The sequence below is a fragment of the Galeopterus variegatus genome, unplaced genomic scaffold (genome assembly GCF_000696425.1).
Source record: "Galeopterus variegatus unplaced genomic scaffold, G_variegatus-3.0.2 Scaffold125, whole genome shotgun sequence".
Classification (NCBI taxonomy): domain Eukaryota; kingdom Metazoa; phylum Chordata; class Mammalia; order Dermoptera; family Cynocephalidae; genus Galeopterus; species Galeopterus variegatus.
In genome coordinates this window covers 417,933-443,876 of record NW_007726236.1, presented here as the reverse complement: position 1 = coordinate 443,876, position 25,944 = coordinate 417,933, and the positions used below count along the sequence as shown (strand labels likewise).

The 25,944-nt window shown below is 36.7% G+C and overlaps 1 protein-coding gene across 7 annotated transcripts in view; it reads right to left on the bottom strand.

Moving 5' to 3' along the window:
* Positions 1-25,944, bottom strand: part of NRXN1 (neurexin 1) — a 682,451-nt gene that overhangs the window by 523,861 nt on the left and 132,646 nt on the right. For all 7 annotated transcript variants that reach the window (XM_008588382.1, XM_008588364.1, XM_008588390.1 and 4 more), the window contains one exon: positions 3,468-3,641. In XM_008588382.1, the coding sequence (XP_008586604.1) occupies positions 3,468-3,641 (174 nt within the window). The remainder of the gene's footprint in view (positions 1-3,467; positions 3,642-25,944) is intronic.

The following is a 25,944-nucleotide window of genomic DNA, read 5'->3' as shown; positions in this document are numbered from 1 at the left end:
TTTATAAGACTTCAATGTCGATAGTTCATCCTTGCACTTACCAGGCTGGGTATTTAATACTTAAGGATTTCAGAGTTATGTCTGTATTTTCTATACCTTCATAATTGTCTTCAACTCTTATAAACTGTCCTGTGAATAATTATTACAGTAAAACCTCACTAACAAGGGCTATCTTAGAGAACTGTGAAATGGGAATGCAGTCCACCTAAATAGCTTTATAATATGAATTAAATATATTTTCTGGGAAACATAATTTTATAGGTTTTATTAAAATATAAATATAGACACCAGCCTCATTAGATGTTATTAACAGTGAGGTGCCTGCTTTAGTGAAATGTAATTAGCCTTTGTGTAAACTGATGTTTTTGTAAAATAGCTTTTAAACGTATATCTTACAATCACATTTCTATTACAACTTTCTCAGTAAAGGTATTTTTCACAGAAAGTTATTAAATTTAGACTAACCTATGTGAATTTTCATAAATTCAGAAATCAGAACGTTTTAAATCCTAATTATATTATAATAACAAGAACAATAATAGTTTTTATAAATAGGAGTAGTAGTAGTAGTAGTAATAATCTTCCAGGTCTAGGACCCCCTGAATACATGTAACAGTTTTTTCAACTTTTGCATCAAAGAACTAATAACCACTAATTTGCTCAGTTTTTTTGTTGTTCCAACCTGTGAGAGGTAAGTGGTCTGCAGATCTTTATCCCATGGCAATAGAGACTGAAAATAATCAGTGTTTTTTTTTTTTCAAAATAAAATCTTCGAAAGCAATATTCCTTAGCATATTCCTTCCTGGGATAAGTTAAGGATCAGGGAGTGGTTTGGGTCAGATGCTGTTTTATCAAATGGCTATTTGATCCCTGACATGCACAGCAGGAGAAAGAACTGAGGAAGACACAGATTTTTTATTTTGTTTTTCAGAAATTATCAGAAATGCAATTGCTAAACACTAGAAATAGTAAAACTGCACTTCTAAAAACATAATCTGCCTATATCATAGAGTGGCAACTCAGAGTACCTGCTAAGCTTGCATGTGAGCATAAAGATATGCTTTATTTTTATTATTATTTTCTTATCACAACAGTCTTTTTATATTCATGTATTATAAGAGAATGCATGCCTATGCCTGACACATTTGTCCAAGTACTCACCTTCTAGAACAATATTTAAACATTGACAAGCACTTGCATAAGACAGAGCCTTGAATTTATTTTCCCCTTTAGTTACATAGTTTCTTTTAATTTATCACTGAGTAAAATTGGGAACAAGCCACAAGGACATATGTATTAAGTGATTAAAAATAAAGATATGTCTGAAAAAGAAAGGAAACTGAAGGTAAGGCTATAATCTCTTAAAACCAAAGAGAGTATAGAGAAAAGTGGTGCCTTTCAATTATGGTAGACTTGGGGTTGAAGCTTGTATCACCCACTTACTGGGTGTATGACCTTAGGAATGCCACTTTACAGCTCTGAGGCTCAATTTACTCATCCAAAAAAAAGGCGGTAATATCGAAATTATAGAGTTTTGAGGATTAAACGAGATAATGTATGTAAACTTACTTCCACCAGTGCCTTATCAACGAGGGCTGTCATAATAGAAAATTATTTTTGTAGCTTATAAAGCAGTCTAGTGCTGGGTATTACAGGTCTACAAAAAGAATGTCTGTGAAAATTTTCACTGACTTTATGTAGAGAAGGTATCTCAACGTTAGTGAGCTCATATATTGGTTGAATACTAGTCTTTATTTTCAATTAATTAAGCAGAAAAATGTCATCCAAAGCAGTAATTGTCAAGTGCGGACCACAGACCCACCGCACCAGCATCACTTGGCTATTTTATGCTCTTGAGCTGGTGCTGTAATGAGTTGAGATTTGGGGGCTATTGGGACAAAATTAACAAATTTTGTAAGTATTTATTCTTACTAATTAAATCATCTCTGAGAACCAAAGTTCAGTTTCACATTTTGCTATCCATTTAACAAGAGGGAATTTATTCACTTAATTTTGTTTCTTTTACTAAATTGGTAAAAGGAGAAAACACACGGTTTCCCTTTTCCCTTTGTTTTACAACAGTATTATGCCAAAATTTGAAATAAAGAAAATAAATATGGTAATAACATTAAAAATGAATTTGACAAAACCTTCCATATATAACCTATCTTCTGGAAGTATTAAAACACAGTTTGGGGCCGACCCCGTGGCGCACTTGGGAGAGTGCGGCGCTGGGAGTGCAGCGACGCTCCCACTGCAGGTTCGGATCCTATATAGGGATGGCCAGAGTGCTCACTGGCTGAGCACAGTGTAGGTGACACCAAGCCAAGGGTTGCGATCCCCTTACCAGTCACAAAAAAACAAAAAACAAAAAACTAAAAAAACACAGTTTGAATTTCACCTAACCTTTCAGGAAAATATATGCTGCAGAAAGAAAAAAAAGAAAGTATTTTCAATTAAAAAATTTCCATGTACTTGGGTACTTGCTACATGAAAGGGATCCTCAAAAAGTTCATGAAAAGATTCATATTACCTTTAAATTCTATTTTTTCCATGAACTTTTTGAAGTACGCTCATATAATGACATTATTTTGGCTCAGAAGAAATGATTCATAATCTCCTGGAGGATAGAAATTCACATTTTCTTCATCTTCTCCCAGACAAAATTTCCTTATAAAGCTACAAGTTTCAAAATGGCCCAAATTGTGTTCAATGTTAAAGAAGCACCAACAACACATCCAGAGCTACAAAATTTATGATAATGTGATTGAATTATGTTTATGGTGGGAGAATTGGCTCAAATAATCCAAGGTGTTGAAGTGAAAAATTATCTAAAATGAAAGCAGCAATCAGAGTACTCCTACAAACTTTGGTCTGGTAGAGAGCACAAAAGAACAGAAGATACTTGATCACATTTCTGAAGTATAGAATATTAGCCTTGTGTAACACAGAAAACCTATTTGCGCTTAAAAAAATAATAATATATGGATACACTCTCACTGCCAGGTAGACACGAATCAAATAGTGATTTGAAAATGGGATATCTAACCTTTACTCTCTTGTTATATCCTACTGAATATAGATTTTTAAAATAGGCTCAAATTGACTAATACTTGCTGGAGTAAATATATTTTTCTAGTCTAAACGGGGTATCTATTTAATGCTATAAAGATAGCATTGCAGAACAAATTAACACAGTAATTAGGTGAACTATAGTAATGCAAAGAAGCAGAAAATCACAAAAGTCATAGAAATAGCTCCCATTTTATATCAGGCAGTAGTGTAAGCTTGCAGACAGACCAGAAAATTTAAGATTTACGGGATGAAAATTTGAAAACATGAATAAGGATTTCTAAGCCTTAAATGGGAGTTTGACCAGTTAGCAGAATTTTGCTGGCTATCCACATTTGTTCTCTTTTATAGGTGGAATTAGAATGATTTAGAGTGTGATGACAAAGATTTAGTACCTTCACATCCTCTCTCAATCTGTCCATTGCAGAAAAGAGCATCTGAGATGAGATCCGGAAGCCGTCCATTTAAATCAACCGATGCCAGGCAGCCTTGAAAGCCCTCCTTGGCGTGGACAAGCTTTGGCAAGGATTTGTATGTTTCTTTAGCCACTCCTCCGATATACAAGTCACCTGAGGGAAGATTAAAGTCTTTGTCACAAAAGTAACATGGCATTGACTTTAAACACACAGTAGGATGGGGAAAAAGCAGCTTTATGACAGTCAGGAGTTCGGTATGGTATAGCAAAGTAAAAAAATCATGTACTTTGGAGATGCATGCCCCTTCATTGAAATCCAATCCCGGTTACTTACCAATGCTATGGCCTTGAAAATGTTTTTTTGTTTATTTGTTTGTTTTTGGTTTTAGTTTCTCATTTCTAAAATGAGAACAATAAAACCTATCCTCATTTCTGAAATGGGAATAATAAAACCTATCCCGTAGGGTTGCTATGAAGATTAAATGAGATAAAATATAGGAAGCACCCATTAGAGTAAAAATATGTAGTAGATGCTCAGTCAAGTAGATATTATTATTAAATTTACATTCTGCTTGGAGAACTCTGGGTCTTTCAGTTAATCAGAAGCAGCTCAACAAGTTCTTTCTAGTGTTTAAAGTCACCATCTACACTACGCTTAAGCCCATTATCGTTTCTTGTACCTATCTTGTTCACTAATCATTCCCATAATCACCTCTATGTAACTGAATATTACATCCTTCTCCAGAAGTTTCTTTCTTAGGTAAAATTACACCACTTTCAACTCTTTATGCTTTTCCGGGCTCTGTTATCAATTTATTTTTTCCAATTTTATTGCAGTTTCAAATAGAACACTTTGCACAGCTTTGTCATGTGCATGTCTCTAGGTTGGGGATTCCCCAACATTATGGGCCACTACTTAAAAAAATAAAAAAGAAAAGGAAAAGATTGAAATTCATTTTTGATTCTGTCTCATTTCCTATTGCAGACTATTCATCATATCTGGATGGCACTCAGTTGATGTAATTAACTGACTCTAGTAAACACTTAAACAATACAGAACATAAAAAGTATGACCTCAAAATTCCATAATACACTGCTCTTATCTACAAGTTCTGGTAGCATACCCTTTTTAGCTACTTCTCTAACTTTTCATTTTCATTTGAATTTTCTTTCTCACATCAACCATTCTGTACAACTTCATGTTACTGGCACATTTTCCAGTGTAACACAAAACCCCTACATTCCTAATGTTCATCTGGGCGTCTCTGTGTTGCCTTCATGGGACATGGGAGCTAGGAGAACTGACACACATGGTATTTGTTGAGCCATGAGTAATAAAGTCTTTGGTTTCCAACCCAGAATTCTCATGTTTTCTGCGAGCATCCATGAAGAAGTAATAGGCTTACCTTGTCACCATAGACTGTCACTCCTGAATTGCATTGGTGAGTAAATTGAAACACAAAAATAATGTGACTTGCTTAAAGTCATTTAGACTTAAATACTGAGAACTTTGGTCCCTTGACCCACAAACCAAAGCTCTAAGTATTTTACTAGGATGTGATTGATCCTATAAAATTTGTACTGAAAGTACTGGATGTGTTTAATTCTGAACCTCTTAAATAAAATAAAAATCTATTGACTACTAACCACCATCCTTAATATTAAAGGGTAGCATGTTTTCGGTCTGAAACGTTATTTGATGTTTTCCGTCCAAATTTCTGTTCTCTCCTTTTTCTTTCCTCACACTTAAATTTCAAGCCATTGTGTTTTAGTTGCTTCAGAGAAAGGTATCCAGAATCAAAGATACAAAATTACCTTTCTGTATCTGAATCTTAAAAGCCCTGACTTTTCAAGGTGTGAAACAGACAGAACGTAAAGGCATTTACATGAGAAGAGTACATTAGCTTTCCTGCTTCCCATTCGGGGAAGTAGAAGAAAAAGTTGGATAAGTATAGTTGTATGAGAATAGTCATTGGTGAATGTCAAAAAGAGGGCACCGTTTTCTAATTTAAAAACTAAATCTTGCCGAGTGTCAAAACCTCAGATAGGTTTAGGAGAGTAATGGAGATCTGTGTGCATCTCCTCAGGAAAACCCAGAGGCAGAGGCGAGATCTTTGAAAAGAAATGGCTGCATGGTAGATTTAGACATGCTGGGAGCTTAGACAATCTCACAGAACTTTCCACACTCCAGTGTGATATGGGAGCAATAGACCAATTTCCAGAGTGGCCAGAAATAGCAGAAAAAGTCTGATTTGAAGAAGTGATGCACACTAGTATGAAAATGCTGGGTGGCAATTCAGCAGGCGCCTGAGTTGTGACCATAGAGTATTTGATACCAGCTTCTGTGCTCCTTTCCTCTACCTCCCAAAAGACTGTACAATGGAAGCCCCACCGCCCCTTCAATAATTTAGACATAATTCCAGGGAAAGAAGAAAACCAAAATTGCCTTAGATTATATTTTCACTAACTCAAAGAAACACAACTCAAAATAGAAACAAAGGTGAATTATAGAAAGTTACCTTTCTTGCGCATCAGAAATTTTAAGCTGAGATTTATACTTTCACATGTCAAATGTCAATGCAAGGGAATGCTCCCTACATTCATTTGTTGAACTAAATTTGTTATGAAATTTCAGCTTTCCTCCAGGACTAACAAATTAGAGAACCACGGGAAATTAAATGAAGAATTCTTGGCATTGCTCCAGGCTTTTCCAAGGTAGAACTTAGTACTGAAATTTATGTATGGAATGCTATATATTTGATAATCAACCTTCACCTTTCTGACTGCACCCCCTTGGAGGAGAAAGACTGTGTTTTTGTTTATTTTAGATTCTCCCATAGTTCCTAGAACTGAGCTCTAAGCACTGAATGAATATTGTCAGCCACCCGATGGATGAAGGTCACAGTAGAAAAAAAAAAAAATCAAGAAAACAAGAATGGTAAGGCAACACATGGAGAGGGAGCTAATTCTAAAAAGCACTTACTTTTTTTTCTCTTCCCACTTCCTACCACACTCCCTGTCTTTTCCTACTAGCAAACTTATTTGCCTGACAACTTTTTGAAAGTTTATTGAAGAGAAGTAGCAATGTTTCCCCTGTGTTACTAAGGAGCAGAAAATATCAATCCAAGCAGTGCAGTATGTAAGCCTCAAACATACCAAAGTGGATGAGTTTGGCTTTATAAATAGGAAACTCATTTTCATTTTTATTACTGAAGCTGCACTTAGCACTACCTCTTAGTACTGTCTATAAACTCTTCATATAGCAGATAGTGGTCTAAATTCCCTGGGTGGGTTGCCATATGAAGAGAACAAAGAACACCTTTAAGTGGTCTAAGCCCTGGGTACCATTACTACTTCATCAAAGACACAGCTTCTCCTTTTGATCCTTGGAGTGATGGGAGGAAAATGACCCATTAGCACTAATGGATCCTCACAGGCAAAGTCCTGTGCATGTGAAGCAGGATATGCCTCTTAATGACCCTGAGTGTGAACAAGAGCTGGGATGGACATCCAGTAAGAGCCAAGTTGCCTATAGACTTGAAGCTAGCTTGTTACTGCTTCTTCAATCTGAGTGGTTAATTTTTTATTCATACCCTTTAAGTAGGCCATGTGTGACACTGATAAGGCAAAGATGAATTTGGCGCATTTCCAGAAAAAGAAAAATGCAGAGAACATGTATAAAGCCAGACAACTTCAAATATTTGGAGGACAAGTTTCTTAAAGAAATCTCAATAATACCCTTATTTCTAGCACCATATCTGCATGAGCACTGTTCCTCTCAACAGTGTTATCTGCGAATGATCTATCCATTACTCAGTAGTTGGGCACTAATGAGCAGGGAATCGGACACAGGCTTTTTAGTTCTATCTGGCTACAAACTCTGGCTCTGCCACTTACTGGCTGTCTCAGTGTGGGCATGTGAAATTACATAACTTAATTGAGAGTCAGATCCTTCATCCTTGAAATGGGTTTCATAATGCCTGCCCTGCCAGTCCGTGAGGATTACAGAGAATGTGTGTGAAATATTCAGTTTACAGCATGTAGTCAGCACCTGTTGATACTGGTATGGCTGGTAAGGAATACACATCTAAAGTGTACCTCATTCAATGTTAATTGGGCTGAGAAATACTGTCTAGTTTGTCCCTCTGTTTCTAGTAAATCCAGAGTGACAAGATGTCAAACTTGCAAGTCTTTCATGACATTTATTTGATTTAGTTTATAGTAATGTGTGTGCTTGAAGTAAGCCCTGCACTATACTATAAGTAGCCCAAGGGGCTCCGTGACATATTCAGTTTGAAACCCAGCATCATTGAACCTTTAATCATAAACAGGAAAGTTGTTTGATAGTATTCTAATTTAATACAAACAGATTGAGACAAAAAAAAGAACTATGAAGATTTTTTTTTTTTTTTTTTTTACAACCAGGTTGTAAGGTTCAGGATAAATGTACCTTAGACAATCAGAGAAATAAAGGTTTATGTGGACTTTGGTTGTAAGGTGGTGCATCATGGAAGAGATGAGACCAGAAAAAAGTATAGCAGCATTACTTTGTAATAATGTAAATACAGGAGCCAGAAATTGGGATCAGCACAGATTTACGATGGTGACAAAATGAATATGGCATCTGAGACAGAGAATAAAAGGCCAGCCTTGACTGAAACAGCAGACTTTGAGTTATTTATTAAATAAAATAAATAATGTTGATATAATATAAATAATAATATAAATAATGTTAAATAATATAAATAATAAAATAAATAATGTTAATAAATAATATAAATAAGTAAAGTCAGAGGAAGGGCTTGAGTAATATGGCGGCGTGATAGAACTTATGACTACTGGCTGGGGAAAAAGAAAAAAAGACATTGAGACATCCAAGGATTGAAGCCAGGTAAGCTAGGAGACTAGGGAATTTATAACAGGAATAATTCAAAGGAGAGATGAAATTGCATTTAGCATTAAACATGTGGAATTTGAGTAGAAGTGTCCTGTAGGGAACCAGTGATATGAATCTGGGGTTTAGGGAGCAGAGGTTGGGACTTAAAGTCATGGCTTGGGAGCCATCAACCAAAGGCAGATAAATGAAGGAGTGGAGGAGTTTTTTTCCTTCTTTTAAAGAACAGGGAGAATAAGGCAATTAGAGCACAGACTCCAAGTTCTGCCTTACAGTAACAGAATGCAAATGCTGAGGTATAATTAGTTCTTTGACTCAGCTTTCCTTTTTATTCATATGTACTTCTTTGTGCCTCTTTAACTTCTCACTTTATTTTAATTAAAAAGAGCATACATAAAAAGGAAAACTGTTTTGTAAATTTGGAGAGCTAAAACTCTTGGGAAATTTAAGGAGGCTCCAGCAAACTTTTGTAAGTGGCATTTGGAGGTAGTGGGGCACTGAAGTCATGCACACTGGCTTACTTTCCTGTGTGTGGCTGGAGAAAGTACATTTCTAGAAGCTTTACTCTGAGAGAATTGGACCTTGGATAGAAAACTAGGGGCAATTTTGACTTACATCTTAATTCTTGTTGTGAATGGCTGGTAGAAAAAGTACAATCAGGCGGGGCTGATTTCTAAGCATATTCTACAGGAAGGCACCTTCCCTTATACCAGTGAACAATCAACCTCTGCCCTCAAATTTGCATCATCATCTTTAATTTTTTTAAATTAGATTTAGATTTTTAATAGCAAATGAACAGTATATCTTGTGATGTATATAATTGGTGACATTCTAGAATAAAATAAAAATAGGATTTGTAACACTTTAAGGCCATCTTGAATCCAAATTTGAGATACTAACTACTCCTATCTACATGATTTTCTGCCAAGACAGAATTATTTCTTTTTATTTGTTTGTTTGTTTGTTTGTTTGTTTGTTTATCTATCTATTTATTTATTTATTTAACGAAAATCAACTACAATGTATATTGAGAAGTTAAAATTATCTTTAATTTTAATGTTTTATGGCACAGCCATCAAGTAATATCTATAGATCTGATCTTGTCTAGATACACTAAGATGGCTTTTCTTTGGGAGAGAATTTAAATCTAACCCTCTTTCCATAATAGGTTCACCCCATTAGATAAAAGAAAATCATTTATAATCGTTGGGAAACAAACACTCACGTATTTACATTTTTTGGGAGAAGAAAGCCTAAGTTACTATTTCCTGTGACTGCTTAAATAAATGATATTAAATTACTGAAAGTAAAAGCACAGGAAGTTGTTAATATTTCTCTAACACATTTGAGCTCACAAGTAGCCAAATGGAAACTTTTATGACAAACTACACATAGAATTGAACAACAAACACTCTCCAAGATCATATTTAAGTTCAGAGAATACCATATATTTAATATTGAAGTCAAAGGGACAATTTAAGTAGATGTTTTGCTCTGAGATACAAGATCTGTGTTTTTAATATATATCTATGAAGAAAATAATTGAATTTTATAAACTCTTTGTTGAAAAGATGTTCAGTATTCAACAGTTGATTTATTAGCTGTTTTTTGTTTTTTTTTTTAACTTCCATACATTTCAGTCTTCATTGGTACATAAAGGGTTTAATTCTACAACAACCTACTTTTGCTTTTGTAGGAAATACCTATATAATTCTTATCTTTAAGCTTTTCCTGGATTTCTTGGTTCAGCCTAAAGTCAAACCACCATCATCTCCCCCTACTGGGAAATTACTTCTTCTAGACTTCCCTGTTTTATAACAGTCACATATCTGGTCTATCTGCTACCCAGAATGAAATTGCAAAATCATTTTTAACTCTGTTCTACATCTCACACCTTACATTCAAACTATTGCCAAGGACTGATGACAGCTTTGCCAATACATCTGACATTTGTGCCTACATTTATTCCCATTTCCAGTTCTTGTCTACCCTTCCCCTTGCACGCTTTTTATGCAATAACCCATTATCTGGTGTTCCTGCCTCCATGCTGTATCCTCATCAACACCATATCAGTCTCTCCACTGTGTTCTGATATCTTCAATACCTTTCTCGGTCATCAAAATAAAGTCAGGCTCAGCAGTGTTCAAGATTTGAATTACCCTCCTCAAAAACTTTCTGCTAAACCTGCTAAAGTTTTTTTTTTTTTTTTTTTTTTTTTGTCTTTTTTCCGTGTCCGGCAACGGATCGCAACCCTCAGTGTTGCCCCCCTAAACTTTGAACTGTCTTTTCCCAATAACTTTTGTCAGCCAGAGCATTGAGGTAACATCAATCCTTCCCTCACTTCCTGATCTTTAGTCAAACTGTAGTTTTTATCATTTCTCCAAACCTGCATTCTCATGCCACTATATATTTTGCACTATACATTACTTGCATCATAAATGCCTTTCTTCTTCCAGTGTTACGTTTTTAAAATCCTAGCCAATTTTGGGGTCTGGACTCATATTCTACCTTGTTAATTTGATCTTGTTTCCCCAGTCACAGGTAAATACGATCTTTAACTTTCCATAAAATTTTGAACCTTATTTCTGACAATTTTCTTTTGTTTCCTGGTTCTTTGCGTGTGGATGCCTTATCTCCCCATAGGTTTATAAATTCTTTGAAGAAACGATCATGAGCTAAGCACTATTATTATCTCATTTTTACCTAGTAATCGATAATTATTTGTTGACTCATTGAATGAATGTATAAATTAGTAGTTCACATTCAATAAATAATCATTTAAACAATAAGAACGTGGTAAAGGTTTTATGGGTATAGCACTCATATTTGTCCTTGGTTCCCTTCACCTTGGAAATGACAAAAGAAGTTAATTATAGGGGATTTTTCTTCTACTGATCCCTTTCTTGAATACAGAGGTGAAGCCATCCAGCTTATTAAGATAATTCAGTGCAATAGCATTTTCCCTCCATTTTGATGGAGTAATTAGATAGAATGATTCATGACCAGTTTACCTGACATATATTTAATTTCTTTGCCAAGAGGGGCAGAGAGATGAAGAAAGAAGTGCAGAACCAGTTGTGGGTATCAATCAGTGACAATGAAAACCCATTTATGAGTTTTCTTCTGAAGCAAAATAAGTGCTAAGATCGTTGTGGGAAATTAAATGTGAGCCTATCCTGGCCATCTACCCCACACTGTCTCTAGCCATTCTGTCATTTTCTGTGCTGCTCCACATGCAAATATGACCTGACTCATGAATCTACCATAGGCATCCTTCACACTATAGACATTTCACACTCTCTCTAAACCAACTACTCTGTCACCCTGTTGTGATCACAAAGACAAGCAATTACTGTCTGTGGCTATAGAACACAGCCAAGCTAACTGTGTGAACCCCTGGCACTCTACCCCAGTGAGTTTGTTAATTCCTGTCTGTACTTCTTATTGGTTTGCAGATGTCTCACTCTGTCTAGCCTTTGGGCCACCACTGGAAAGTTCCTAGGCTTAGAGTCCTTCTAGTCTGGAGTTTCTATCTGTTGGTTCCCAGCCAGCCACAAGTGTTCCTGATCCTGAAGCAGGTTCTCACATCCAACAGTATATTGTTTTAGCTAAAAAGACTTTGAATTTCACAAAAATCACTGAGACAATTGAGTTTTAAATATGCAGGGCCTGTCTGAGTGAGAGAGGGCCTCCTCATTGCTTTGAATCCTTGGTTATCTGTCAGGCCTATGCATGTCAATACATGGTCAAAATCAGAGAGGACAACTCTGCCATTATCATCATAACAATAACTAGCATTGTGGAAGTACCCTAAAATTTACTGAGCACTTGCACGTGATTGTTTTATATGGTTTCTGCCTGGTGAGCTACAATGTGAATAAAGGTTATTATGCACACGTGTTACAGATGAAAAAACTATGGTTCAAGGCTATAAGGCCAGAAAATATCAGAATCTAATTGCAAGCCCAAGTCTTCTGAAACTATGATCATTTTCACTTAATCCGCATTGGCTCACACACTGTACACTCAATTCGTACAGCTTCACTACCACAAAATATCGGAAATATCGGGAGTTATGGCCAGTCAAGAGAAGTAAATAAATGTTAGCAAGAGTCCAAGCAAGCTAACAGATTCCCAATGGGAGACTCATCTGCATGCTAAGTTAATAATCTCATAAAGACAAAGTCAATTTGCTTCCATAATCATGAATATTGGGTATCAAGATTCTTTTGAAGATGTAGACTCCAAAATTTGACATTTAGATGTGGCAGCTACTTTTCAATTGCCTCCCACAAAGAGATAAATCAGACACCTGCATGTACCTATGGCCCATCCTGATACCACCTAGTATCTATGTATGACAAGTGGGGGCACTCCAATAAGATTTGAGTTCAGATCTTAACATTTTCCTATATTGAGCCATTGAGAGTTAATATTATCACTATGCTTCTGGACAGAAAAAAAGAATGCTTTCAAAATTTCAAAATTTTGTTTCTAGCTGAATTTTGAAATAACATTGCCCAGAAAAGAAAGGTTTTTCTTTTTTTTTGTTTTGTTTTGTTTTAGTATGATTCTAAAACTTAAAACATGTTAAAACATGAAGACAAATTTAGTTTGTGTGTTTGGCCAACAGAGTGTGAGGAAAACCTAGTAGTCATGTTAAACGGGAAATAATAAAATGAAATAATTGCTATGGCATCCATGTGGTAATCCATCTTCTTTTAAATCCACTGTATGCCTGTGACACTGTGGCAGATGGGCTGTGAGTTCAGGCATATAAATTCATGCCAAGCTATCTTCATGTCATTTCTTTAATTTTTTAAATTTTCCTTTAGGTGAAATCTGAGCACAAATATTTTCAATTTTTTTCCTATTGTCCCCATCAAAGTGACAGCCAGTTAAGATACCTGTGACATCCTTTATGGATGACAGACAATCCTGTAACCATATGTGTTCCATTTTCCACTCACTGTGTGATGCTCTCTGGGACTGTACATGGGGTTTGCAGATTGTCAACCTCACATGTATTGTTAAACCTTACACACACACAGTACCTGGGTTAGAAAGGTGCTTTAACACTTCTTATTCTATTTGATCTTCATAGCAACCCTTCACAATAGTAAGAGAGGTAATTATTATTCCAACCTGGCAAGTGAGCAAACTATCTTTCAGAAAAGGTAAGTTACCTGCCCAAGGATATATAGCCAATAAAGAAGGATAACACTGGTGCCTAAGCCTTTGACTCCCAGGCTACCTGTTTTCCTATTGCACCACACTCTCCTATTTTTACTAAATCTTTCTGGATGACAAGAATAGAATAGTTAGAGGAGTTTAGAAATAACTATTCTGGAAATTAACAGAGACTTTTAAGTAGGAACCAGTAACAGGGCCCGTGTAAACCTGTTATTTTCCTGAGATTTCATATAGCTCTATATAACAATTTGACTTTCTCCCTTTTCCAAAATAACTTTTCTTATTTCAAAGAAAGTGAACATTTATTATGAGTGGAAAATATCCAGTGGTGTACAGGGTAAGTATGAAAGAACAGGTCTTCCCTATAAGAACAGCTGGCTTAATGCAGGTCAAAAAATGGTACCCGCTCTCACCTTTGATATACACAATAAAAGAGGTTAAAGCTACCAGTGGTTTTCTGGGTAGCTTGAAAGAACAAAGTGGTATAAAACATTAAAAAAAAAAAAAAAGCTTTACAGACATTGCCAAAGAGCTTCTAAAATATCATGAGCTTCATAGAGTCAAATATAACTCTTACTTTTTCCATAAGTATCTGAAATTATCTGTATTTTTTTCTCTAAAAAGAATTTTTTTTCTGTGCCTGAAAGATGTAATATTCCTAATAAAGTTACCAAATCCAGCTGGAATAGTGTAATTCCCTGGGGCATATATCCAAATACTTTGTTCTTCCAACATGTACATCATTCTTAAGGAGAAATGCAAATACTTAAGAGAAAGATCCCTCCTCAAGGGCAGGGAGGTGTCAGGAATTTTCTCTAAAGACTAAAGAAAAAGAGGACTGAATGGGCTAGCAAAAAGTCTGCTTGTACCAGATAATGACTGATTGACAGGCCAACCCCAGCCAAGTACTATATTTGCCTGGGCTTGTTCTAATCACCTATAAACACAAATATTCTATAGAATACATATAAAAAACATACAGTAATTAAAATTGTAGGCTGTGGTGTTTGAGGAGGACTTCAGAGGCTAAGCAGATAGAACCAATATATAGGTTCTATGCAAGACATAGGGGTGGGATGAGCATGTGGAAAAGGAAAGTAGAAATAATCAGTTCTATTGCAATTATCTGAAGGGAAATTTTCAGCCTTACACAATGTAGTAGTAATATCGATGTCTGAATAACAAAGTTTTATATGGAAAAGGAAATGTTTCATTTTATTATATGAAATTCCTTTCAACATTAAAGTAATATTACCTTATGCTCTAGATACAATGAATCCATTCAAATATGTTGGCAAATACAGATAATAGTATCTAAATACTGCTATGGATAAATTCTATGCCTACCACTTGGTGTGATGTGAGAATAGGCAACTCACTTAAGCTTTCTGAGTCTTCATTTTCTCATCTGTAAAGTGGAGGCACTAATAGTTCATTCATCTCATTATTGTAGGGATTAAGAGAACATATTGAGAAACAGAATACCAAAATTGAAGTTCTCACTGAAGTGCCAACACAATAAATATCAGACAATGCGAGTATGACATAAATATCCAGATGTAAAATGTACAAAGGAAAAGGTAAAATACTGATTTCACAGCCCTGGAACCCCTCAGCTACATCAAGAACATAACAACAACAATAATAACAACAATGATAATAACAATAATAATAATAAAAGGGGTCTGAGAATTTTTTTGAAGTAGCTGTTACTGTGCAGTGAGTTTGTGCTACTGCCCTCCAAAGGGGACTATATTCTGTCCCCAAACCTGGGGAGAAGGCTTCCTGGAGAATTTGCTTCATGTTCCCTGCAGTTGGACAATGCAGGACTATTGCCTGCCATGCTCTGAAAGCTTTGAATAGCTGAAGCAGCAGAATGCAAATGAGCATTGGGGAAGGGCTGCACTGCCAGGGCTGAGAGAGCAAATGATACAAGGAAATATCTCATGGGCAGAGGTGACCCCACATGCATGAGAGCAAGCCAAGCAGGACAGCCTGGAGACAGAGCTAACCCCAGTGGTAAGAGTCTGTGTGGAGGGAACAGAAAACATCAGCATCCCACAATGGGAAAGGTTAAAAGGTCCAGTAGAGGAGCCTTGGATGAACCCAGAAAAGCACACAAAAGGAGGAGTGAGCTTGAGGGATCTGCCCAATCAAGCATCCAGATGTCAGCTGATGTCTCTTGTCAACAAGCTGAAGAAAGAAAGTAGCAGAAATGAACTTGCCCCTTCTCCTACTGCCGGTGACTGGCCGAAGCAGACAGCAGCCTCAGTTTTATGTTTTGATTAATAACTTAGATAGGCTATTTTAAAGTTTTTACTTAAGTTTATGTCTTATAATGTAAAATGATTATAGAGTTGTCTTAAAAATGATTCCAGCCATTTCCTCTAAGCTGGTACAGCATACAAATACCTCAACACAATAAATTTTAAAGTGATGGCTTAGGGTGGCAAAGTAATATTGTTGCTTGATTATATTAAAACATCATGCTTATCTAATGTAATACTTTCACATATGAGTCCTTAACACAGTGCATGGCATATAGGTGCTCAATGAATGACAGCTTGATAATAGATACAATGATGGTGACAATAAGGAAGGTAATTTATTATATCTCTGAAACCAGAACAAAGAGAAATCCAAGCCAAGCGATGGTTTCTCTTATGAAGACACTGTTTAGTATACCAACTGTTGCACTGCATGATTTAAAATTATGTCCCAGAAAAAGTACACATAAATATGTCACAGACCATCAACTTTCTAAAAAATAGATGGAATCATGCATATCAAATTTATAAATGCCAAAGGTCTGTTGTGTTATAGAAATAGTACATAAGTACAGGACCTTATAGTGTTTGAAGTTTATTTATAGTCCCTGAACTCCAAGTGGAAAACAAGTGGTGAGAATATGTATGTTGGGGGTAGTGGAAGTGGTGAGGGGAGCTATTAGTCAAATGTGTCCCCCAAAAGTTCATGTGTTGAAAAATTGATCCTCACTGAAATAGTGATGATGATAATAGTGATGTACCTTGCCTAGCACAAACATTTAAAAAATGGTAGAACCTCCAAACACCAAGAAAAATTGAAGACAAATAAAAGGGAAAGAAAGAATAAAAGATATTTAAAACATCCAAATAAAAATTGATAAAATGCCAGGAGTAGGACAATACATTTCAGTAATAGCCATAAATGTAAATGGATTAAATTCTTCACTGAAAAGGCACAGACTGGCTAATTAGATTGAAGAGCTAAACCCAGCTACATACTGTCTACAGAGACTCACCTCACCTGCCAGGACACACAGACTCAGAGTGAAGGGATGGAAAAATAAATATCATGCAAATGGAAATCAAAACCAAGCAGAAGTAGCTATTCTTATATCAGATAAAATAGACTTTAAATTAAAAAGCATAAAAGAGACAAAGGCCACTGTATAATGATAAAGGGATCTATCCAGCAAGAAAACATAACAATCATAAACATATATGCACCTGACATTAGAGGACCCAGATATATAAAGCAAACACTATTAGCCTTAAAGAAAGAGACCCAAATACTATAATAGTTGAACATCCCTCTCTCAATATTGGACAGATCATCTAGGCAACAAATCAATAGAGAAACACAGTATTTAAACCTCCCTTTAGACCAAGACTTGGCAAATATCTGCAGAACATTTCATCAAAAAAAAAAAAAAATAGAATATATCTCGACAAATTTTAAAAACTTGAAATAATTTCAAGTATCTTTTCAGACTGCAATGAATTAAAACTAGAAATCAATAACATACAAAACTCTAAAAACTATAAAAATGCATAGAAATTAAACATCATGCTCCTGAATGACCTATAGGTCCATGAAGAAATTAAATATGGAATCAAAAAATTTCTTGAAACTAATGAAAATAAAGACACATCATAACAAAACATTTGGGATATTACAAAAGCAGTGCTAAGAGGGAAGTTTATAGCATTAAATGTTTACATCAAAAAAATAAAAAATTTTCAAATAAACAACCTCGTGATGTACCTCAAAGAACAAGGAAAAGAAAAAAAGTCCAATCACAAAATTAGTAGATGGAAGGTAATAATTAATATCAAAGCAAAATTAAATGTAATAGAGACCCAAAAAACATTACAAAAGATTACAGTGGAAAAAAAGTTGGTTTTTCAAGAAGATAAACAAAATAGATAAATCACTAGCTAAGGTAACTAAAAAAAGAAGAGAGAAGGCCCAAATAACAAAAATTAGAAATGAAAAAAGGAGACATTACAATTGGTACCAGAAATAAAAAAAAAATAATTAGAGACTGTCATAAATAACTATATGCCAACAAATTTGAAAACCTGTAGGAAATGGACAAAATTCTGAACACATGCAAACTACTGAGATTGAACCAAGAAGACATAGAAAATCTAAACAAACCAATAACAAGCAGTGAGATTCAAGCAGTAATAAGAAATCTCCCAATAAAGAGAAGCCCATGACTGGATGGCTTTACTGATGAATTCTACCAAACCTGTAAAGAGGAATTTATACCAATTCTCTACAAACTGTTCCAAAAAAATAGCAACAGAGGCCATTCTCCCAAACTCATTTTATGAGGCCAGCATCATCCTGATACCAAAACTAGACAAATATACAACAAAAAAAAGAAAACTATAAGCCAATATCTTTTATGAACATAGGTGCAAAACTCCTCAATAAAGTATTTGCAAATAGAATACAGTAACACACCAAAAATATTATAAACCATGATGAAGCGGGAATCATCCCAGGAATGCAAGAATGGGTCAACATATTCAAGTCAGTAAATGTAATACACCACATCAACAAAATCAAGGACAAAAATCATAAGAGTATCTCAATAGACCCAGAAAAAGCATTTGACAAAATTCAACATCCCTTCATGGTAAAGACTCTCAGCAAATTAGGTATAGAAGGAAAGTATTTCAACACTTTAAAAGCCATACACAACAAACCCACCATGAATATCATCCTGATTGGGGAAAAGCTGAAAGCATTTTCCTTAAGAACCGGAACAAGAAGAGGATCTCCGCTCTCACCACTCCTATTTAACATAGTACTGAAAGTACTAGCCAGAGCAATCAGGCATGAGAAAGAAATAAGAGGCATCCAGATTAGAAAGGACTAAGTCAAATTGTCCCTGTGTGCAGATGACATGATCCTATATACAGAAAAGCCTAAAGATTCCCCAGAAAAACACTTAAGTTGATAAACAATTGCAGTAAAGTTGCAGGATACAAAATCAACATGCAAAAATCAGTAGCATTTTTATACTCCAACATCAAACTAACAGAAAAATAAATAAAGAAAGTTAGTCCATTTATAATTGTCATCAAAAATCGAATACCTAGGAATAAATTTAACTAAGGATGTGAAAGGCCTCTGCAATGAGAACTACAAATCCCTGTTGAAAGAAATTAAAGAGGACACAAAGAGATGGAAAGACATTCCATGCTCTTGGATTGGAAGAATTAACATTGTGAAAATGTCCATAATAACCAGAGCAATCTACAGATTCAAGGTAATTCACATCAAAATACCAATGACATTCTTCACAGAAATAGAAAAAAAAGAATCCTAGCATTCATATAGAACAACAGAAGATGCTGAATAGTCAAAGCTATCCTGAGTAAAAAATAAAGCCAGACTTCAAATTATACTACAAAGCTATAGTAACCAAAACAGCATGGTACTGCCATAAAAACAGGCACTCCAACCAATGGAACAGAATAGAAAACCCAGAAATCAACCCACAAACTTACAGTCAGCTGGTCTTCGACAAAGGCACCAAGAACATACATTGGGGAAAAACTGACTCTTCAATAAATGGTGCTGGAAAAACTGGACATCCTTTGTAGAAGAATGAAACTAGACCTATACCTCTTACCCTATACCAAAATCAACTGAAAATGGATTGAAGACTTAAATGTAAGACCTCAAACTATAAAACTGCTAAAAGAAAACAGGGAAAATACTTGAAGAAGTAGGACTAGGCAAAGACATTATGAATATGACCCCCAAAACACAGGAAACAAAAGACAAAATAAACAAATGGGATTATATCAAACTAGAAAGCTTCTGCACAGCAAAAAAAACAACAGAGTAAAAAGACAACATACAGAGTAGGAGAAAATATTTGCAAACTATGCATCTGACAAAGGATTAATATCCAGAATATACAAAGAAGTCAATCAACTTAACAGTAAAAATCAAATAATCTGATTAAAAAATGGGCAAAGGAGCTAAATAGGCATTTCTCAAAGGAAGATATACAAATGACCAAAAGACCAATGAAAAAATGCTCAACATCACATAACATTAGGAAAAAGCAAATCAAAACCACAATAAGATATCATCTCACCCTAGTTAGACTGGCCATTATCAAAAAGACAGAATAAGAAATGCTGTTGAGGATGCAGTGAAAGGGGGACCCTCCTGCACTGTTGGTAGGATTCTAAACTGGTGCAGTCATTATGGAAAACAATATGGAGATTCCTCAAACAACTACAGATAGAACTGCCATAAGATCCAGCAATCCCACTGCTATATATATACCCAAAGGAATGGAAATCATCATGTTGAAGGGATACCTACACTCCCATGTTCATCACAGCTCTATTTACAATAGCCTAAAGTGGGAACCAACCTAAATGTCCATCATTAGATGACTGAACAAGGAACATGTGGTATATTTACACAATGGAATGCTACTCTGTCATAAAAAAAGAGTAGAATACTGCTATTTGCAGCAACATGGATGAACTCAGAGAAACTTATGTTAAGTGAAATAAGCCAGGCACGGGAAAAGAAACACTGCCTGTCTGCACTTTTAAGTGGGAGCTAAAAAGACAGAAAAATACATAAAAAAGAATAAAAGATACAACAATCACAATAATATGTTAAAATTTCAAAAGAAGAGAACTAAACTGAGGTTACCAAAGGTGGGGGCGGGGGGTAAAGGAGGAATTGTTAAAGGGCCATGAGAAACAACTACATTGCATAATGTTGAGTATACTAATTATCCTGATTTCAGCATCACATGTTGCACACAGGTATTGATATTCGAGTCTGTACCCAACAGATATGTACAATCAACTATGTTTCAATAAAGAAATAATTAATAAATAATTCTTTTAAAAAGATAGAGATATTATTTCACCCAACTCTATCTGACTCCAAAGCCTGTGTCCTTAATTAAAAGCTATATTGCTTCTTGTATTATCCATAATAAAAAGCACAATATTCAACTGCAAGGGACAAGAAAGGGCAGACCACCATGTCAATGCGGTATTAACAGTTCCTAAGTAGAATTAGAAGCACCCTCCACTGTATGAAAAAATGAGCCAATAGAAGCCCTGCACCATTCAAAATGCACTTTCTTCCATGATTAAAGATGGCAGAATTGGTTTTGGAGCCTCCTCCACAGTGGGAGAAGTGACTATACTAAACCCGCACATCTTTCCAGTCTATTGCAATTTTGACCCTTGTCTTAAGAGGAATTGTCCAGAATAGGGCAAGTAAGCTAGTTTTCCTCTGGGTCATGCTGAAAGAAGCTAGACCTGCATTATGACTGAACCCTAACCAAATGAGACAACTGCCTGAAAATAGCAGTGATACTCCCTTTGGGATGTATAGTGAAAAATTGTAACATTTCTTTCACATCAACTGGGACGTCTTTGTCCTTCATAGATCTAGAAAAGCCTGGTTTAAATCCTCACAGTTCCATCAAGAGTAAAAATTTAGTGTACTCCTACCTGCTGGGTGACCTGTGAATTTCTGGGTGTCTCTGACTGCTGCTTCTGGCTTCTGAGTCCCATGTACCCCTCCGTTTGACCCCAGATCAAAACATAGTCTCAGTCTCTACCCACATAAGTGTTCTGCTCACTCAAGCATTTACGAGTTTTGTCATCTAAATATTTTGATGCCATGTACTGCCCGGTTTTCCACCATCTTGATGAATTTAGACCTTACCCCCATCTCCCACTCCAGAGCAAGGCAAACTCTACCCCTTCATTCTTGCTAACCTTAGAGCAGGTTAAAAGTCATCTTTTTGGAGCCCTTGACTGCTCCGCATAGAGTCCAAGCAGTGTATCCAAATTTTTCTTCAAACAAATCTAGTGAACTCATATTTGTACAATATGGCCCTGCCTCCTATTTCCTCATCATGGTCACAGAGAGTATTTGTGTCTCGATCAAATTTATTCTCTCAAGAATTTGGCCCTAGGACACCTAAACTCACGTGAGTCTCTCTTGAGTGTTAGAATTGGTCAGGGATGGAAAGCCAGGTATGGGAGGCCAAGTTTACCAATACTCGTGAAAGCAGGGAAAATGAGTGTGCCGAGAGGGAGAAGAATGCGAGAACACCCCCTGGGAAGCAGATCAGCTCACAACCCCAGTGAAGACCAAGACAGGCAGAAATACTGGCTTGAAGCTTACAGCTTTCCTGAGCACGGCTTTCACGAGGCCCAGACTTAAGCTTTCTCTTTTCTTGCCCTTGGGTTCCTTAAATGCTATACTTTACCTGTCTTCTCTTTCTCCACTGAAGTCAGTCTGAATGGGTCTATTTCTAGGCCTTTGCATAATTCTTCCTTCAGCCAAAAGGGAGAAACTCTGAGAGCCATGAACATTCTTGAAGGTTTAAATCCTACTTAAGTGAGAGCAATGTTGCCAATCTGCTTTCCCAGATGGCTGACTTAGGGAGCTCTTCACCAAGAAGCTCAATCTCTAATAAAACAACTCAGCACCACTCCTGAATTCCCTGAAAAGGGATCAGCACCAAAGGCTCATCTCTGGATGAGTAGTCACCTGGCCCTAAAGAACTCAGCTTTGAGCACCTGCAAGTACTTTCTTCTTTAAAGCATAAATGTCACCATCTGTAAGAGCTCACATCATCTAATCACCACTCCACTATGACATGGGAAACTGTCACCTTGTATGGAAAGGCATTTGAGCATGGATTCAGCTTTCCAGTAGCCCACACTCTGCTGTGGGAAAACTGAGGAAAGCTGTTTCTCCCTGTGCACAGCCTCTTTACAGTTGTTCTAAGCACGCAAGAAAAAGCCTGTGGCTCTCAGAGCCCAGTTAGTGTTCAGGGTGAGCAGAAACAAGCACCAAGGCTTTAAGCATCTGTAAATGGGAAGGTTGGGAACCTTTAAAGCAAAGAGCCCATAAATGGTTCACTGGCTCCCAGTCTCCACTTTGGGCCTGTGACTGACCATACAAATAGTCTTCTCCAGTGAGTCCACCCAAGATTGCAGACTTCTTTTCAGCATGTTGCTGCAGGTTGTCACAAGCAGTCAATTGAAGTTGATGTGCCATAAAACTTGTGTTCTCTGGTCTATTATAAAAAGTGTTGAACTAAGAAGACTGGATCTGATACATTAACTAGCTGTTTGGTTGTGTAAGTCAGCCTCTCTTGAGCACACTTCTATCATCTGTGAAAGGAATTGTTCAGACCAACTAATTTCTAAGATCACCTCTAGTTCTAAGTTACTACAATCTTCATGGTGGGAAGAGAAATTTCAAATAATAGAGTTGCAGCGAGTAGAAAAAACTAAACATAGAAAATACACTCCTAATAAAGGAGATAGTCAAAAAAGAAAGTACAAGGGGTAAAGAAATTTTTTAAAAAGTTGTTAGTAGTAAGGGAATAAAGAATTTAAGCTCTGCTGCAATACTATAAGCTGGTCCAAGAGTCACAGGGAAGCAGAGAGAAGGTCCAAGCCAAATGTTAGAGAGTAGGTCCCAGATAACTGCGTGGGAAGGGAGTGATGTTTTACTCAGGGTATGCAGGGGTTGTGGGGAGGGTGAGAGTGGGATTAAAACACACTGACATACTTTATAGTAAGGAAAATAGATTGAGACTGATTTCTGCAAAGCCTGGGAATTCAATGGAGATGTCAGAAGATAAACAGTAGAATCATGTCTCTAATTGTCTTTTAAGGAACTGCTCTGTAATTCTTGTGGAGGGAAAGGAGTAACAAAAATGTCAAGTCCAATTTTTACATATTCAGAACCTTATTGTCTGGTTTGGTACTGCAGCAATGGCCTCCAAAGTAGTCTCTTTTCCCTGAACCTTAGCCCATCTGCTGCATTCAAGCCAAAGGTATAATTCTAAAGTGTGCTGTGAACTCCACTTTCCTGCCTAAAACCCTTTAATTCTGCCCTCCTCACCTTCTGCATGACATTCAGAGCCCTTCAGAATGAACAAATTATCCTACTTCTTTCTGAGAAGCTACAGAGCCTTCCAGCCCCAAGCCTCCTTCTCTTCTCTTTCAAGTTTCCCATTTTATGCCAAGAAAATCTACCTGTGTGTTTAGAGCTAATTGCCTAAGGAAGTGAGCCCGGCCAGCAACAGCAGGACAAAAACAAAAAGTTATGCTCTAACCCAGATGGTGACAGGTCCACTCACTGTAGTAAACCCTGTCTTTCGTGGAATTTGAAAGTGAGATGAAGAGAGTAGACAGAAGTGGAAACACACACAGGAACAAAAGCAAGAGGGAGAAGCCACAGGCAGAAGTCAAGAATAAGAGACACCAGGACACATCTCGTGGTAATGACAGCAGAGAGAATAGACAGAGGGTCGCAGGGCTGCTGTAATGGTGGGGCAGTGGATCAAGGATGTGTCTATCCAAGGGAACACTTAAGAGGGTCACTGCTGAGGTCACAGTATGACTAGTAGAACAAAGTTCTTATCCTCTGTGTGGCCTCATTGTTTAGCAGCTGAAACTATTTCTTGTGTCTCTACTTTCCAATAAATCCTTAAAATAATCTCCCACAAACTGAAGTAACGTGAATAAATCTTTCTCTTGCAAACTAAAAAACAAACAAAAAACTGGTAAGGATGGCTTAAAGAACAGGACAACAGCACCTTCCTATATTTTCAATGCCATATCCTGCTCTAAGGCTAAGCTCAAAATCAGACTCTTCTCTGAATGTTTCCTACTTGAACAAAATATCTGGGCAAGGCAAGTGAGCTATCAGATGTCATATGGGCTGAATATATAAAGCTTGGACATGTTTAAACAGGATTGAGACTTTGGAATAGAATCTGGCTCACTGAATTACTGCAGTAAAAATATGTCAAGCAGCAACATGAAAGGGTAGAAAATAGGGGAATACGTGTTATATTCAGGACTGCAGAGAGTAGGCAGCTGAGTAGTAGAGACTGGTCTGAGATCAAGAAACAAAGAGCCAGAATGCTATTTATCTTCAAGTATTTGCTTAAAGATTAAATATATTTGAAAGGAAAGCCCTACTTATCTCTGATTAGGGGACATTTTAGTGGCTTGGTAGCAGGATAAACAAACAATAGCAGGCAGCTGCCTTCAGAGTGAGATTTAAGGAGGAATGTGAGGAAGGTTGAAAGGGAGATAGCGGTGGTGATGGTGGTAAGAGGGGAAGGGGCAAGATCAGAAGACAGTGCCAGAGCTCAAAGCCCTTGGGGTTTTGAGAGGGTTTGAAGGGAAACTGAAGGAGAAAGGAAGGACAGAGTATTGCCTGGCTGACCTAGATGTGGCCCATAAATGAATGACTCACTTTTATGTAGTTTTGGCAAGTGGCCACCTGAGGTCCCTTTGCCCTACGCACCTAGAAAATTTTTTCATTTTTCCCCCTATCAAGTAAATTATTCATCCTCAATTTTTGAAGGATAAATTTAGGTAATGACTTAAAGAAGGGAACCCACAGGAGATGGCGGCCAAAAGCAATTCTCCTCCCTGTCTTTGTTCTTGAACTACATTAATGAATGAGCAAGACTGACCTGGATTCAGATCCCTGGGTAATTTCAAGGATTAAGTACGTTAACATCATTTAAATCTATTTAGTGTCTAGCAGGGAATCAATAAATATTAGCTCCCTCGCATATACATGCACATACTAACATACAAATTTGCCAAATATAGACACAAGAGAAGGAACATAAGGAGGAATTACACCAACTCTTTATCTCTCTAAAGGGGGCAGGACTCAGAAGTTCCAAAATGAAATGAGAGCTGCGCTAGGAATCATTCCAGAGAGCAAATTTATGCTGCTCCTTTCATTGCATGTTGCTGCTTGTACATAATAGCCAGAGGGAATAGAACACAAACAGCTGGGAAATAAAGATGAAAGCAAAACTGTATCAGCAGGGAGAGACACACAACCCCCTAGGAAGCCGGCAGTGTCACGCAAGATAATTTGAACAAGGTCACTTGCACGGAATTCCTCTGCTCAGAGAAAGATCATTAGATTCCTGCCCATTTTTGACCATCTTCAGGAAGTCTGGGTGGAGAAAAGAATGCATAGTCCCTTATTTTCAAATTTCTACACTAAAGTCCTGTTTATATAACGAAACAGCCACAGA